Source organism: Heterocephalus glaber, unplaced genomic scaffold (genome assembly GCF_053883595.1).
Source record: "Heterocephalus glaber isolate CG9 unplaced genomic scaffold, H.glaber_assembly_v1.0 deba00001449, whole genome shotgun sequence".
Taxonomy (NCBI): domain Eukaryota; kingdom Metazoa; phylum Chordata; class Mammalia; order Rodentia; family Bathyergidae; genus Heterocephalus; species Heterocephalus glaber.
In genome coordinates this window covers 70150-85029 of record NW_028258300.1, presented here as the reverse complement: position 1 = coordinate 85029, position 14880 = coordinate 70150, and the positions used below count along the sequence as shown (strand labels likewise).

General features: G+C 43.2%; 2 protein-coding genes across 12 annotated transcripts in view; one reads left to right on the top strand and one right to left on the bottom strand.

Moving 5' to 3' along the window:
* Cpt2 (carnitine palmitoyltransferase 2) overlaps positions 1 to 14880 on the bottom strand; it is a 32231-nt gene that overhangs the window by 5493 nt on the left and 11858 nt on the right. Inside the window, exons 4-6 of one of the 3 annotated variants that reach the window (XM_087214699.1) lie at positions 8856 to 9037; positions 7733 to 8036; positions 5965 to 6303 (exon numbers count right to left, since the gene is read on the bottom strand). In XM_087214699.1, coding sequence (XP_087070825.1) covers positions 5972 to 6303; positions 7733 to 8036; positions 8856 to 9037 — 818 coding nt within the window. In that variant the 3' untranslated portion in view covers positions 5965 to 5971. Of the gene's footprint in view, positions 1 to 5675; positions 6304 to 7732; positions 9038 to 14880 lie in introns of those variants that run through there. The other 2 variants (XM_004874668.3, XM_004874667.3) reach the window with 2 other exon arrangements.
* The window catches only part of Czib (CXXC motif containing zinc binding protein), a 34939-nt gene that overhangs the window by 10638 nt on the left and 9421 nt on the right, over positions 1 to 14880 (top strand). For 3 of the 9 annotated variants that reach the window (XM_004874670.4, XM_004874669.3, XM_021252063.2), the window contains exon 8: positions 4822 to 13269. The exons of 4 other annotated variants lie outside the window; for them this stretch is intronic. In XM_004874670.4, the coding sequence (XP_004874727.1) occupies positions 4822 to 4920 (99 nt within the window). In that variant the 3' untranslated portion in view covers positions 4921 to 13269. Of the gene's footprint in view, positions 1 to 114; positions 2469 to 4821; positions 13270 to 14880 lie in introns of those variants that run through there. 2 more of the 9 variants (XM_004874671.3, XM_004874672.3) reach the window with 1 other exon arrangement.

Sequence of the window (14880 nt, the reverse complement as noted above, 5' to 3'; positions counted from 1 at the left end):
TCCTGGGTCCTGCATGTTCGTGAGTGTCTGAGCCAAAGCTTCAGTGTCTCTTGGCCACTGTGCAGAGTTACCCATTCTGTGCTGTGAGGCTAACACTGCCCTCTTATTCCCCAGGACTGGACTGACTATGATGAAAAGGCTCAGGAGTCTGTGGGAATCTTCGAGGTCACACACCAGTTTGTGAAGTGCTAAACCCCCTTGCTGCCTACTTCTCCTTAACAACTGGGAAGAGACAAAGTGCCCCAAGCAGTAGCACCTGCAGAGGCTGGTGCCTGTGTCCCTCATCTCTTGGCAGCTGTACTGTGCCCTGTTGATCTGCATGCTGGGCTTTGTCTTAGCTCCTAAGCCTCACCAATAAGCCCCTGTTCTTGCTGCCCTGGTGCGTGAAGGAAGAGTCAGGAAGCAGCCCCTCCTTCCACAAATAAAAATGGGCACTGGAAGGCTCAGCTTTCTGGGCTCAGCTTTCTGGTGCCTTCTTTTGGTCCTGAGTCCCTGATCCACTTTGCAAAACATGCAGGAGCACATGCTTCTAATGGCTCTCCAATCATGGAGAGTGGGACCCAGAGGACTGAAGGTGTCAAAGCCATGGCAAAAAAGGCCAGGGAAGCCTGTGGAATGGTGCCATGAGCCGAGCAGTCCTGAGCCAAAACACTGCATTTACCAACTTGCCTCTCAGGTAAACCCAAACATCTGTTAGCTGGTGTCACTTCAGCAGCTCACTCCTGGTCTATTTCCGCTCTACATAATTCCTGGCTAATGGTCATCAGATCTCTGCTCACTTGCTGTGATGGGGCACTCTCGGCTCATCTGGAGCATCAGATTGAAAGTTCTTCCTTGTGTTGAGGCAGGCTCTGTGCTCCCTGAAGTTCTGTGGATCCTGGTTTGCCCGCTGTGGCCACACTTACATGTTCTTCTGCCTCCAGGCAGTACTTTGGCGTTGTGAAGAGAGTAGTCAAGAGCTGCTCATGGGCCCAAGATCCCCACACACCAGACAAGTGCTAGGCCATGAGAGGATCCACGTGCCTCCACTCTGGTGAACCCACCATTTGTAAAACCTGTTACCACAGATCTTAATTCACTCTTCTGCTGGAACTGGGAATTCTTTGGAAGAAAAAATATCTGTGGCTACCACTTTCTGTGAGTGGGAAAGGGTCTGCCAACTCCCAGGCTGGCTGTGGGGCTCTAGGAAGTAAATCTTTGGTTTCAGGCAAAGTTGGCTGTGTGCAGGGGTGGTAAACAGGTCCCTACCTTGTCCCTCTTTCAGTCTGGCAGCCACATTGTATCCTCTAAATCACGTGCATTTCCTGTTGCCTGGTCTCTTCTGCATCTGACAGCAGGACTTCTGCAGTCCTCCCTCAGCCTGCCCCTTGCCCACTGCCCAATGCACTATCTCGACTGGAAGCCAGTCACACAAGGAACACAGGGTGGGGGAAGCAGCTTTTCTTGCTTTTAGTCTCTGTATCAGCCAGCATGTAAGTTCAAGAAGTCAAACACTAAAGAGGTCAAGATTTTCTTATATTTTAAAATATTTTGGTTATGTCAAGAGGTAGGAGAACTCAAGTGGTCATAACAGGTTAAAAGAAAACTGGAAAAGAAGAAAAGATATTCAGTAAAATTCATTACCCATTTAACAAATCAAACTCTTAGCAACTAGGAATAAAAAGGAACTGTCCTCACCTGACAACAGATATCCACAGAAAACCTAGAGCAAGTGCCATGTTTAATCAGTGATGAAGTGTTTGAAGTACTACACTCAAGGTCAGGAGAGACGAGGAGCCCTCAACCATGGCTGCTGTTCATTGTGTTGGAGGTGCCACTGGTGTGGTACGATGATAAAGGTGAAAGGACAGAGAAGGGAGAAACAACTCAGTTCTTCACAGATAATGATTTTCTGCTAGTCCAAAAGAATTAACAGGTGCTAGGTTTAAGATTAACTTACAGAAATTGAATGCATTTCAGTACACTACTGATAATTCAAGAAAAGATAATCACAATACCAACCAAAAGATAACCCGCTCAAAGGTAACTAAAAAGAACTTTCTATCACATCTACAAAGAGAGATTCATTACTGAAAAATAGAGACTAAATAAATGAAGATCTGCAGTACTGATGGATAGGAAGGCTTGATACGATATTATAAAGATACTATAAAGTTGATAGAATGAGTTTGTAAGTTCTTACTGAAGTCTCAACTTCTCTAGTGGAATTTGATTCTGAAATCTAAATTGCACAGATGGGAGAGTTCCCCTGCCAGCTATCACGGTGTATTTATAAGGCAGTGACAATTGAGCCAGTATGGTATTGGCACTGGATATCCAAATAGCCCAGGAGAATAGGAACTAAAGGGACCTGTTGATACATGAAATTGATAATGACATGGTGTTGCAGATCAGTACATTAACTCATCAATAAATGTGCTGAAGTAGTTTTGTTCAATTTTGTATAATAAAGTAAGTTTGGAACCCTACTTTCTGCTGCATTCAAAGATCTATTCCAAGAATGAGTGAGCTTCAGTGCTTTGGCACTGGGTATGTGGGCTCAGTCCCGGGGCTCAGTCTAGCTCCCTGTAAACAGAGCAAGTGCCTCCCTTCTCTGGACTTCATTCTCTCCATCTAAAAATTAGGGCGCTCTCAGCTCTGAATATGTTACTTGAGATCAGCACAAATGGTGGCACATCTAGGCTCTAGCCCTCATACCCGGGCCTAGATACATTTACGGTAAGTGATTAATAACAGGCAGTTCCCTGCTCCACACTCCAGGATAGCAGTGTCCTATCCAGGTACAAGTTGAGGCTACTCAAAATGGAGACGGTGGAAGGCGAGTCCTAAATTCCCTTTTGGCTCTGTACATTCTGTGAAGTTCCTCAGTGTGCTCTTTTATTGTCCCTGTACAGCTTTTTTTTTTCTTAAAGTACCATCTTTGTCTGGTACCATTTTTCTTAACTTGGGCTTTGTGCAAAATCTTGGGTTTTTGAGCCTAACAATGAGATTTAAGGTTGGGTACAGCCAGGCCACAAGCCTTATGCACAGTAATAATTTCTGCTGATTCCCAGAGAGGCCAGAAGCCCCAGGGACTCTGCCTAGCTAGCCACGGCCGTCATTTCACAACGCTGTCTCCACTGCTCAGTGAGCCAAACAGCTGCTGCTTGCTTCTCTTTAAAATGGAAAACAGCAGTGAACTTCACACCCATCAAAATAAAATGGCTACAATAAAAAATAACATGAGTAACAAGTATTGGTGAAGACATGAGAAACTGGAGTTTTCATCCCCTGCTGATGGGAAATGTGCAGAGTTGCAACATGACTCATCTCTACATAAAATGTATGGCACACCTGTAATCCCGGCACTCTTGGAGGCTGAGGCAGGAAGATCATAAATTGGAGCTCAATCTGGGCGATTTAGTGAAATTCTTAAAAAGGGAGGGAGGGCTCGGGAAGCTGAGTCAGGAGGAGCACTGTGAATCTGAGGCCAGCCTGAACCACAGAGCAAGACCCTGTCTCGAAAAAAACAAAAACAGGGAGGGCTGGGGATGTAGCTAACTGTGAAGAAGGCTCTAGGTTTAATTCTGGGTAGCCCCCCACCCCAAATAGAATTTACAAATATCCACAGCAGCATTATTCAAGTAGCCCAAAAGTGTAAACAACCTATGCTAGAACATGGGTGGACACAGAAAACATACTAAGTGAAAGAAACCAATTACAAAAGCCCACGTATCTAATTCTATTTACATGAAATTTTCAGAATAGGAAAATTTATGAACAGAAAGATGAATGATTGTCTAGGGTTTGGGGAAGTTAGGAGGTTGGAGGAAGGGTGACAATAGGTATGGGTTTTCTTTCTGGGAAGAAAATCAGAAAATGTTCTGATTGTGGCAATGTTTCTATGACTGCACGCTAAGATAACTGAATTATGCACTTTGTCTGGTATGTGAATAAACCCGGGGGCCAGGAATGATAGCGCACAGCTGTAGTCCCAGCACTCGGGAGGCTGAGGCAGGAAGATCACTGAGAGTTCAAGGCCAGTGTGGACTACATAGTGAGATGCTGACTGACTCACCCAGTCAATCAGTCAAGAAGGAAGGAAGGAAAGAAAGAAAAAAGGGAGGGAGGGAGGGAGAGACGAAAACGAAGCAGGGTGTTTTAAAAGACATTAGTCGTGGTACCCATAAACCTAGTCTGGGGTCCTGCAGGCATAGCAAGGAGCAGATAAATCTCCAGAGAGGCCGGTGTGGCTGTGTCTGCAGATGGGCCACACCTGCTCAGAGGTCATGAACAGAGAAAGCCACCTGCACCAAACAGGGGAGCTGCTTTAAGGTTGGGAACAGCAGAGACTAAGTGAACAAAGTTCACTCTCCTGAGCTAGGAGACCAGCTGGTGTCAGATGTAATTACTGGATGCATAAACAAATAGACACACAGAGCACTGAACACGGGGTCAGAAGAGCTGGCCCTGGTTCTGCCACTTATCAGGTGACCTCCCCATGACCACAACACATCCAGAGCTCACAGGATCAAGTCAGCCAATGCCTAGAGATGAGCTTTACAGATGGCAGAGTTCTGCACAAATGTGTAGGACTTGTGTATGAGCCGCAGTTAGGCTGAAGCTTAACAGTTAAGTGTCTGCCATCCTACCTACCATCTAGAACCCTTTATCACATGCTTCCCAGATGAGAAGGAAGGGTAGGGTTTGTTGTAGAGAGGGATGCTGAGCACTGACAGGCCAATATATACCAAGTTGTGCAGCCCAGTACATTCAGCCTAAATCTCCAGATTAAGTAAAATTTGTCAGCCCTGCAAGATTGCTAACACACTGGTCTTATAGGTTAATGCTACAGGGAACTTGCTATCAAGGGGTCGGCACCTCACTCAGGAATGGAGGAGAAGCAATCGGCATCCTCAAAGCAATAACAGAAGAGATTAGCTTCAGCTTTGTGCCAGGTGCCTCACCTGTTGTTAATCTTTTGTAACACCTCATGCTGTACGAATTACAAAGAGAATTAAATGAGGTAATACACTGAAAGTGATCTGTGACTGACCTGTTACCAAATTTCAAACCCAGCTGTATCAGTAACTCCACTGAGAAGCCACTGAGGATACAGAAGGATTAAACACAAAACCTCTTCCTTTCCAAAAACAAATTAAAAATACTTGTCCTTCTACATTACAGCAATGTTCTAACAATAAACTGGGGAGGAAAAATAAATTCTGTGTTCATTTCACTCAGTGGAGAGGTCCTCTACTGCAGAAGGTAGACCGATGTCTGCTTCCTGCAACCACAACCAGCAAACATGCTCCAAACACATGCCCACTCTAAATCGTCATTTGGCTAGACGAGGAGTAAAACAGCAGTCCCAGAATCCGTGGGAAGAGCCTTTAGTGCAGAGCAGTTCGCTCTATAGGAAAGCAAAGAGTGCTTTGAAACAGATAACCTGCCGAGAGAGAGGCAAGTTTACAGAGGCTGAAACTGCTTCCCATACCACCTGAAGAGCCGGAGCCAACGGGAACTCACTGCTACCTGAACTTACAGCTGGGAAGTTCTTCATGGGGCTTAGGAAATTAGGTTTTTAAAAAATTAAGAACCATTTCTGGGCTGGGGATTTAGCTCAGTGGTTCCGCCACCTGCCTCGAAAGCGCAAGGTCCCATGTTCGATCCGTGGTACAAAACAAAACGAACCATTTCTGAGCAATATTTCAATTTTATTTCTGCGTAAACAATAAATAACCCTGAATTATTTTTACAAACCCAATCTCCTGATCAAAGGGCCTTAAAACTGCAATCTCTCATTATCTTTAGTTGTAATTTATTCCCACTCAGCAATGACATGTTTGGTTTTAAAACTCTGATCTTACAGCTCAGGCACTGGCTGCTTAGGCACCTATGATTAGTTTAAGCACAGAATAGCACCTATTGGCTGCATGGAACCCCATTTTTGTGATGAGGAAGCAATGAAAGTTGTTCACCCACCTGCAAGCTAAGTTTTGATGGATTTGCCTTCTAAGACATCAAACATGTCTTCTAAGGACTTCTCAACACACTGCAGAAACTCCCGGGCATTGCGTCTCGGGTAGGAAGAGACATTGCAGCCTATCCAGTTGTCATGAACGGCATAGCCAATGCCAAAGCCATCAGGGACCACAGGGGCAAAGCCGCCAAGGCTCACTGCAGGGCTGCTCAGCGTGCTGGTGGACAGGATGTTGTGGTTTATCTGCACATATGCAGGGTCTAGGTAGAGCTCAGGCAGGGCAATCCCTTTGGCTGCTGCCAGGTACTGCAGAGCAAACAAGTGTCGGTCAAAGCCCTGGCCTGTCAAGAGAAAATGCAAAAAGAATCTCAGAACTGAAAGGACCATAGGCAACCCCCCTAGCCATGGTGGGAATCTTCAGCATCCTGGAGAGAGGAAGAAGGGGCTGTCTACCTCTGCATGCGTACTTCCAGCACACTTACCTTTGGGGCAGCTCATTCCAGAATGTTTTACATTATTTTAAAAATATTTTTTCAGCTGTCAACAGCTGAGCTAAAAACTGAACATAACATGGAAGCATGATTTTAAAAAACTGAGTCACTTTCAACTGTCAAGACCATACAAGAAAACTACAGACTCAAAAACTAAGATATGGGGCTAGAGATGTAGCTCAGTAGTAGACCATGTGCTTAGCATGTGCAAGGCCCTCGATTCAATCTCTAGCACACATGCATACACAAAACTAAGACAAAACTCAAAGTCCAATCCACATGTAAAAGACAAGATTGAAGCAGCCTTGCATTTGCTGTATAACACTGGGCCAGTGGTCCCATTTTTCTACCTACAAATGGAAGAGGAGAACACTAGGTCTCCGAGGTCCCTTTCAGTTTCAGGACTTTATAGCTACACAGAAAGACTGGACCAAGGGATCTGCCACATCCTTTCCAAGTGTTGAATTTTATCACAAAGAGGCAAAGAAGGATGATATTTGAAAGTGGGAAGAGCTTCTAAGATATCCTATTTCTAGGGAGCCAACACACTAATCTGAAGAGAAGGAAGAGAGGCTACAGCTTAGAAACCTTAGATTGTCAAAAGTGAGTCTGGTAACTGATCGGTTTCCTTCCAATTTAGGGTGGCTGCTCTATATAATAACTACCTCCTTCTTCCCAACATGCCCCTACTCCCACCAAAAGAGCAGAGTAACCTAATACTTGCTCTCCTCCTAACAGCTAATGACGTCACCGGCTCCTCCCGTCCCTAGCCACTACCTCATTCCACCCCCCTCCAGCTCCTACAAGGCCCACCCCAGCTCCTATAAGAAGCACTCCCCGTCCTGGCCATATTGCTTTTGTCTCTCCTTTGTTCAGAGGCAGCCCGGCAGATTGTCCCTACGATAAAGGCTTGTTGTGCCCTGGTCTCGACTTGGTTTTCGGCTTTTTTTACCTGACAGTAACCAATAAGTCATTAAAGAAAAAAAAGAGAAAGAGAGACAGACAGAATGAATGAATCATGCGTTACAGCTGAAAGTGACCTTAAATGAGGGAAAAGTTAGATGCATTTCCCCATCCCTGTGGAGGACATGAGGTCATTCTGATCCCTAGTGGCTGGTCTGGCTCTTTAGACTGCTAGAGTGGAAAGCAATCATTCGGGGAGCTGGCAGGTAGACTAAACCTAGTGACAGCACAGAAATCAGATACAAGGTGATATATTATGGAAGGGCCCTAACCAAGGGCAACAGGACCTTAGGACATGCTCCCCACTCCGCCTCACCCATTGCTGCCTCTTTGGTCAGCTGGCCATGGTACTTGGAACACTCAGCCAACATCTGTTGGAGCTCGCCGACACTGTGCTTGGAGGGCTCCCTGACAAAGGCCTCGGAGCACCTCTTCGTGAAGATGGAGGCTGGGCGGATGGTCTCAGTGCGGCCGTGCTTGAAGGCTGCGGTGCTGCAGGACTCGTAGGTGGCCACTGTCTGCCCGCACTGCCGCAGAAAAGCCATCTGGAAGGCCAGCTGGGCCACTGCATCAGGGCTCAGCTTCTGCTTCTTCAAGAATTCTTTGCCTGCTCTCTGAAACTGGACACAGTCAATAGTTAGGGTTTTCATGGTGGCATCAAACTTTTCCTTGGCAGCAGTGATGCCAGCCTTTAAGGCATCATTCAGCTTGAAGCTGAGTTTCTGCACGGAAGCAGAAGAGTTGGCAGTGCCTGGCTGGTTCTGGGGAGTGATGGCAGGGGTCTGAGTGCTATCTTTAAACACTTCATTGAAAAACCTGAGCACTGCCACACCATCACCCCACGCATGCTCAAAGTGCACAGCAGCAGAGCCATCCTGGGCTACAATAAGGTTAAAGGATTTGTCAAACCATCGGTTTGTGCCATCGCCATGCAACATGGTGTGAGACAAGTGGACCAGGTCCTTAATGGGGAAGTCATCTAGACAGAGGCAGAACACAGCAGAGTCCACTTTCCTCAGTGTCTCCTCATTGCCACTGTGCATCAGCTTCTGCCTGAGCTCTGCCCAGACGTCCCGGTTTTCACTGGTCAGGAAGGTCAGAGGAAACTCAGGCACAGGCCTGCTGTCTGTGAGAATGTACTTCAGATGAGCCTGGATTTCTGAGGGGCTCACGATGTTCCCATCTGGATCCAGGACATCAAAGATATAGAAATGTCCTTTTCTTAGGACCAGGAGATGTCTGGCCTTGTCATCAGTAAACAGTTCATCCCGACTGGGTTTGGGTAAACGAGTTGAATTGAAAAGCCGAAAATACTGGGACATATCTAGGGGATATGCATTGACCAAGTAGGCCCCATACCAGGACAGAGAGGAAGGCACAAAGCGTATGAGTTTCTTAAAGGTATTAGTATCACTTTTGGCAGGGTTCAAGTGGAACACCTCTGGTTCCAGAAGGCCAGCCCGCAGTGTCTTCAGAAACCGGAGGGCAGAAACAACCATGTTGGTTGCCCGGGTAAGCTGGTCATTATATTCAGATTTTGGGTCAGGATTGAATGCCACAAATGGATTAAAGTTCAGAACAATGGAGTCTCGAGCAGTTAAATACATATCAAACCAGGGCCCTAAGAAAGAAAGAGAAAAAAGTCAACATAAAGAGTTAGTGCACCCGCTAAAAAAAAATTCTAGCATAGCCAGAAGAAATGATATCAACCTCCACAGGGTAGAATTTCATGATTATTTTCTGTCTGTGCAATAATTTATGACATAAATGAGATCACACAATTTATGATGGTCTTTTGCATCTGGATTCTGTCACTTTCAATGTTTTTGAGGTTCATCCATGTTGTAGCATGTAGCATTTCTTTTTACTGTCAAATAATGTTCCATTGTATGAATATACTACATTTTGTTTATCCATTTATCAGTTAATAGACATCTGGGTTGTTTCTTCTTAGCTATTATGAATTATATTGCTATGAACCTTCATGTACAAGTTTTTGTACAGACATATTCTCAATTCTCTCGAGGATATAGACAGATATAAATATAAATATATAGATAGTAGTATAGTAGATAGATATCTAAATGTATCTATCTATAAATAAGAGTGGACTTGCTAGGTTATGAGGTAAGTATCTGTTAAGCTTCTTTTTCAGTACTAAGGATTGAACTCAATACCTTCATACTGAGCTACATCCCCAGCCTTTTTAAAATTTTGAGACAGGGTCTCACTAAGTTGGTAAAGTGCCCAGGCTGGGCTCAAATTCACAATTCTCCTGCCTCAGTCTCCTACAGTGCTGGGATTACAGGCATGTGCCACCACACCTGGCCCTGTTAAACCTTGTTAGGAACTTTCAGGTCATTTTCCAAAGTGGCTGTATGGAGGGTTCCAATTTCTAATCCTTACCAGCACTTGTAATTTTTTTTTTTGTCATGAGCTCTCACTATGTTGCCCAGGCTGACTGCCAACTCACCATCCTGCTACTTCAGCCTCCTAAGTAGCTGGGATTCCAGGTGCACACCACCACACCCAGCTTGTATGTCTGTGACTGGAGCCATTCTGATAGGTCTGAAGTAGTGCACCATTGTGTGTGATCCGCATTTCCCTAATGTGCATCAATTGCTCGTTCTTCTCATTCTATTTCTTTTCTTGTTCTTAAGGGAATAAAATACAGGGACACCTCATGCTGGAACTGAATGGTTAATTCTCGCCCCCATCTCTGTAGGTTTGTCTTGCTTCATCTCCTTTTAGGGACAATATTTACCCTGGATTATCTTCTTAATGGCAGGTGGGGGACAGTATTCACTGTCCTTCTGAGTGCTGGATAAATCTGTACACTCTTTTAGGAAGTATTCAGAAACCAATCAGAAATAACTATCAGTGTGTGGCTATCTCTTAGCCCTTTGCAACCCTGTGGATGTTTTGGCTATAAAGAAGCAATGTTTTACCAGGAAATGTATCTGCAAGGGAAGTTCCTGCTGGGGTTAGCAACATGGATAGACTCTATAAACAAGGACCATCTCCATTGGAGGAAATCATTTTCACAGGTAGCACTGGGAAAAGGATTAATCAATGCAAATTTATCTAGTATTTACTCATCAGTCCATTCATTCTATTCCATTTCTTGAGAATCAAAGGTAGGCCCTGGTCCAAGGGATTCAGAGGGAAACAAGACATGGTCTTTGGTTCTTAAGAACTCTGGTGAAGGCAACAAACAACTCAAATGTAATATAATGTACTAAAATGGTGAGAGAAAAGAAGTACCAATGGGTAATACATATTTGATAAAAGAAGACATATTCATGCTTCTAGCCCCCAGCCCATTCCTGAATAAATTACTTCTAGAGAGACATAAACCAGTAAGGCCAAGAGACCGTGAAAAGAGCAAATATTAGAAGCTCAAAGATAATCAGGTAACTGGCAATGACCAAAACAGAATCAAGAAAGCCAACCCTGAACTGGCAAAAGACAGACAAGAAATAACCTGATTTACACACCAGAGCTTCCCAAGTGCTCAGTACTTGGTAGCCTAGATAGATCTGGTTGAAAAATAATGAGATTATCATCACCAACCCATTATTCCCTCCCCACTCTTAAGATTTATTCTCTAAATCAAGTAAAACATAAGTCACAGGTGAGCTCTTCAATCTCCCTCCTTACCGTACCTATAGTTCAGTTCTTCAACCTCCCTCCCTTATCCTACCTCTATAAACTAGCAACCTTTTCTGGAAAACCCCTACTGGGGAATCTAATCCAAAATCACAACTATTAGGAACAACTGTTTAGCAAAATCACATTACCACGAAGCCCCACCCTCATCCACGGAGCCCTCCAAGGCTTTTTAATATCTCATTCATATCTAAGACAAGGAAGGATGAAGAAGCATCTGGAAAAGGAAGAGGCAAAACAAACAGGAAAAAAGCAACTTGGAGGAGACAGATTATGAAGTGAGAAAAAAATTTGAAAAAAAAAAACTCTGGAGATAAACTATTTAAAAAACACAGAAACATCCTAAGAACAAAAAATGGAGGTAAGCATAGTAGCACACCTGCAACTATAGCTCCTTAGGAGGGTGACAGGAGGATCACAAGTTTGAGGCCAGCCTGGCCAATTTAGTGAGATATTATTTCAAAATAAAAAGGTGTAGGAATGTAACTCAGTATTCTCTGGGTTTAAGCCAGAGTGCAGGGGGATAAAAGAGCTCTTGAAAAGAAAAAAATAAGAAAATTATGAATTACAAACTCAATAGAAAGGTCAGAAGATAAGCAAATCTCCCAGATAGCAAAACAAAAGGAATAAGAGACAAAAAAAAATCTAAGAGAAAAGATTAAAAAAAAAAAATCAAAGCACCGGGATCAGAAATTCTACCTCTGAATAAGAGTTCTAGAAAAAACAGAAAGGAGAAAATAAAGAATAAGAAAGAGAATATCTCAGAACTGAAGGACATTAGTTTCTGGAGTCAAAAGAATCACAGAGTGACTTGGCACAATAGGTACAAATAGACTCACACCAAAATATATCATCCGAAATTTCAGAACACTGGGGACAAAGAAAAATACTTAAAAATTTTCAGGGACGGAGAAAACAGAAGAAGCAGTCAAAGGATCAGGAGTCCGAATCACTTGAGATTTAACAAATACAACTCTGGAAGCTGAAAAACGATGGAATCTTCAGAATTCTGTGGGAAAATGATTTACAATCTAGCTGAACAAATTATCACTGAAGCCAGAGGGCAGTTTTCAAAGTTTTGCTTTTCATGTTTATTACAGTTTATATCTAAAATGTCCCCCAAAGCTTCATACACTCACAAGTAGGGCTTTGGGGAGGTAAATGGATCATGGGTGTGTGATACTCATTACTCAATCAGTCCACTGATGGGTTTGGAGCTGGGTGTGATGTTGGGAGGTGAAGCCTGGTGGGAAGAGGTGGGTCACTGTGGGCCTGATATATGTATATCCCTCCTCCTCCCTTGATCCCTCTCTGCCATGCCATAAGTTGTTTCACCTCTGCCATGCCCCTCCGCCATGCTGCCCTACCTTGCAGCCAGCCAAATATGGACTGAAACCTCTACAAACCGTGAGCCAAAATAAACCTCTCCTCCTTTAACTTGTTGGGTTATTTTGTCTCAGCAACAAGAAAGTAACTAAGGTAATGTCCTAATTCCAGATACCAAGGGCAGTGTGCTCTGACAAAATAAGAGAAAAGCCAAGGAAGGGCAAAATATAAAACCCAAGAAACAAGAGTCCCAGCAGGAGAAAAATGAAGAAACACTCTGGCAGATGATGAAAGATCATGAGAGAGCAGTTTCTCCACAGGTCAGGAGTTTGTAATCCAGACAAGAGCAAGTCAAGTTCTGGAAGAGACTGTCAAGAAGACCAAAATTCATAGAATAGGTAGTATGCTTTCATATCCTCAGAGATTTAGACCAACTGGGAGGTGAGTAAGGAGACATTATTAAGTACATAGAAAACTAGAAAAAAAAAAAAAAGAGTGTGATCCATATTAACTTCAGAGAAAACAAAAAATCTATCTAGGAAAGGAAAAACAGTCCCAATATGTTACATGACTCAGCTGACAATAGCATTTATATGATCATATAAACATAATCATACAAATAGCATTTATATGATCATACAAACATATATAAACATGAGATATTGAGTTAATCAATATTTTAAATAACTATATTGGAAAAATGAGGGGCTAGGAAGTATGTACACTCATGTTGGGGGGATAAGAAGCCTCAAATTCTAATACTTGTTATTGACATGTTGTATTAGTCACCTTTCCGTTTATCCTAGGTATTAGGATAAAATGCCTAACTTAAAGAAGGAGAGGTATATTTTGGCTCATGGTTTCAGAGGATTAAGTCCATTACTGGCTGGCCCTGAAGCAGAAACAGCATGGTCAAGGGCAAAGCAGAGGAAAGCCATTTGCTTCATGGCAGCCAGAAAGCAAAGACAGCAGGAAGAGAGCCCAAGGTTAAGGGGCTAGGGAGCAGAGAGTCCCCAAGGTCACACCCCCTGACCCTCGCAGACACACCAAGAAATGTGGTTTACTAATCTCTAGGCGGCTCTCAAGCCATTTAAATTTAGAATCAAGATTAACCCTGAAAGATGTCAACAGAAACTGCCTAAAACTAAAAGGATCAGATGTAGAAATGTAAGTATATAATTTAGATGTATGGAAGTATGTTTCAAAAGAGGAACTGAAAGAAGGTAAGAAGTGTGAAATTAAGGGAGGTCAAGCAACTGTTCTTTTTTTTCTAACAAGTTTACAGAACCACTTGATTCTTTAAGTTATATGCATATATAACCTTGATGAAAATATCAACTACACCAGAAAGAATGACAATCATTAAGAAATCAAAAAAATAACAAGTGATGCCATCACTGCAGTAGAAAAAAGGAACCCTCCCATTCCCACTGTTGGTGGGAATATAAACTAGTACTGTACAGCCATTGTGAAAATTCCTCAAAGAATGAAAGTAGAAATTCCATGTGACCTAGCTATCCTTCTTCTAGGTATCTTCCCTAAAGAGCCAAAAAAATCATACAATAGTGACACATGCATACCAGTGTTTATAGCAGCACATAATAGCTAAGTCCTAAAAGCAGTTTGTATACCCATCAACAGATGATTGGATAAAGAAAATGTGATATCTATACAAAATGGACTACTACCTAGCTATAAAGAAGAACAAATTTTAGACATTTGTAGGAACATGGATGCACCTGGAAAATATAATATTGAATGAAATAAATCAGACACAGAAGCTTAAATACCACATAGTATCTCTCATTTGAGTGAGGCAAAGTACAAACAATAAAGGATGGATAGAAGGAGATAAAGGAACAGATCTCTTGTGAATGCGAAGAGGTCCGAGAGAACATGAGTGAGAGGAGAGGGGAGGGGAAGGACTGTAAGTAGAATAAAGATACGCCATGTACAGGAATCTAATAACCTCAATGAATGTAAACATTATATGTCATAAACTTGAGATTAGATTAGTAATATGAACAAAAACAAAAATGGAGAAAGGGGATTAGAGGAAGGAAGGAGGGAGGCAGGAGGGAAGGGGAACCAAGCTGTATTATGTGCATGCACCTACTCCCTCAGACGACTGTAAACTGAACGTACTGCAAACATGTACTAATACAAAACAAACTCAATTAAAAGTACCAAAGGCAAAAAGGTGGAAGTAACCAATTCTGAATGGAGAGGTAAAAGGACTAAGGTGTCATGGAAAAAGCACCCTACTGGATTTCTAAGGAAGAACTGGCCTGGTGAAAAATGGAAGTGGGGACAATAGGGATGAAGGCACAGAGGATAAAAGGAACAATATAGAGTTCAGGCTTGTCGCAGCATGAGGTGTGGCAGGGTAAGTCATGAGATGAGGCTTCAGGGGGCAGTGAAGCCAGACTGTGGAGGATCTGGAATGACACTCTGAGGACATGGGACTCA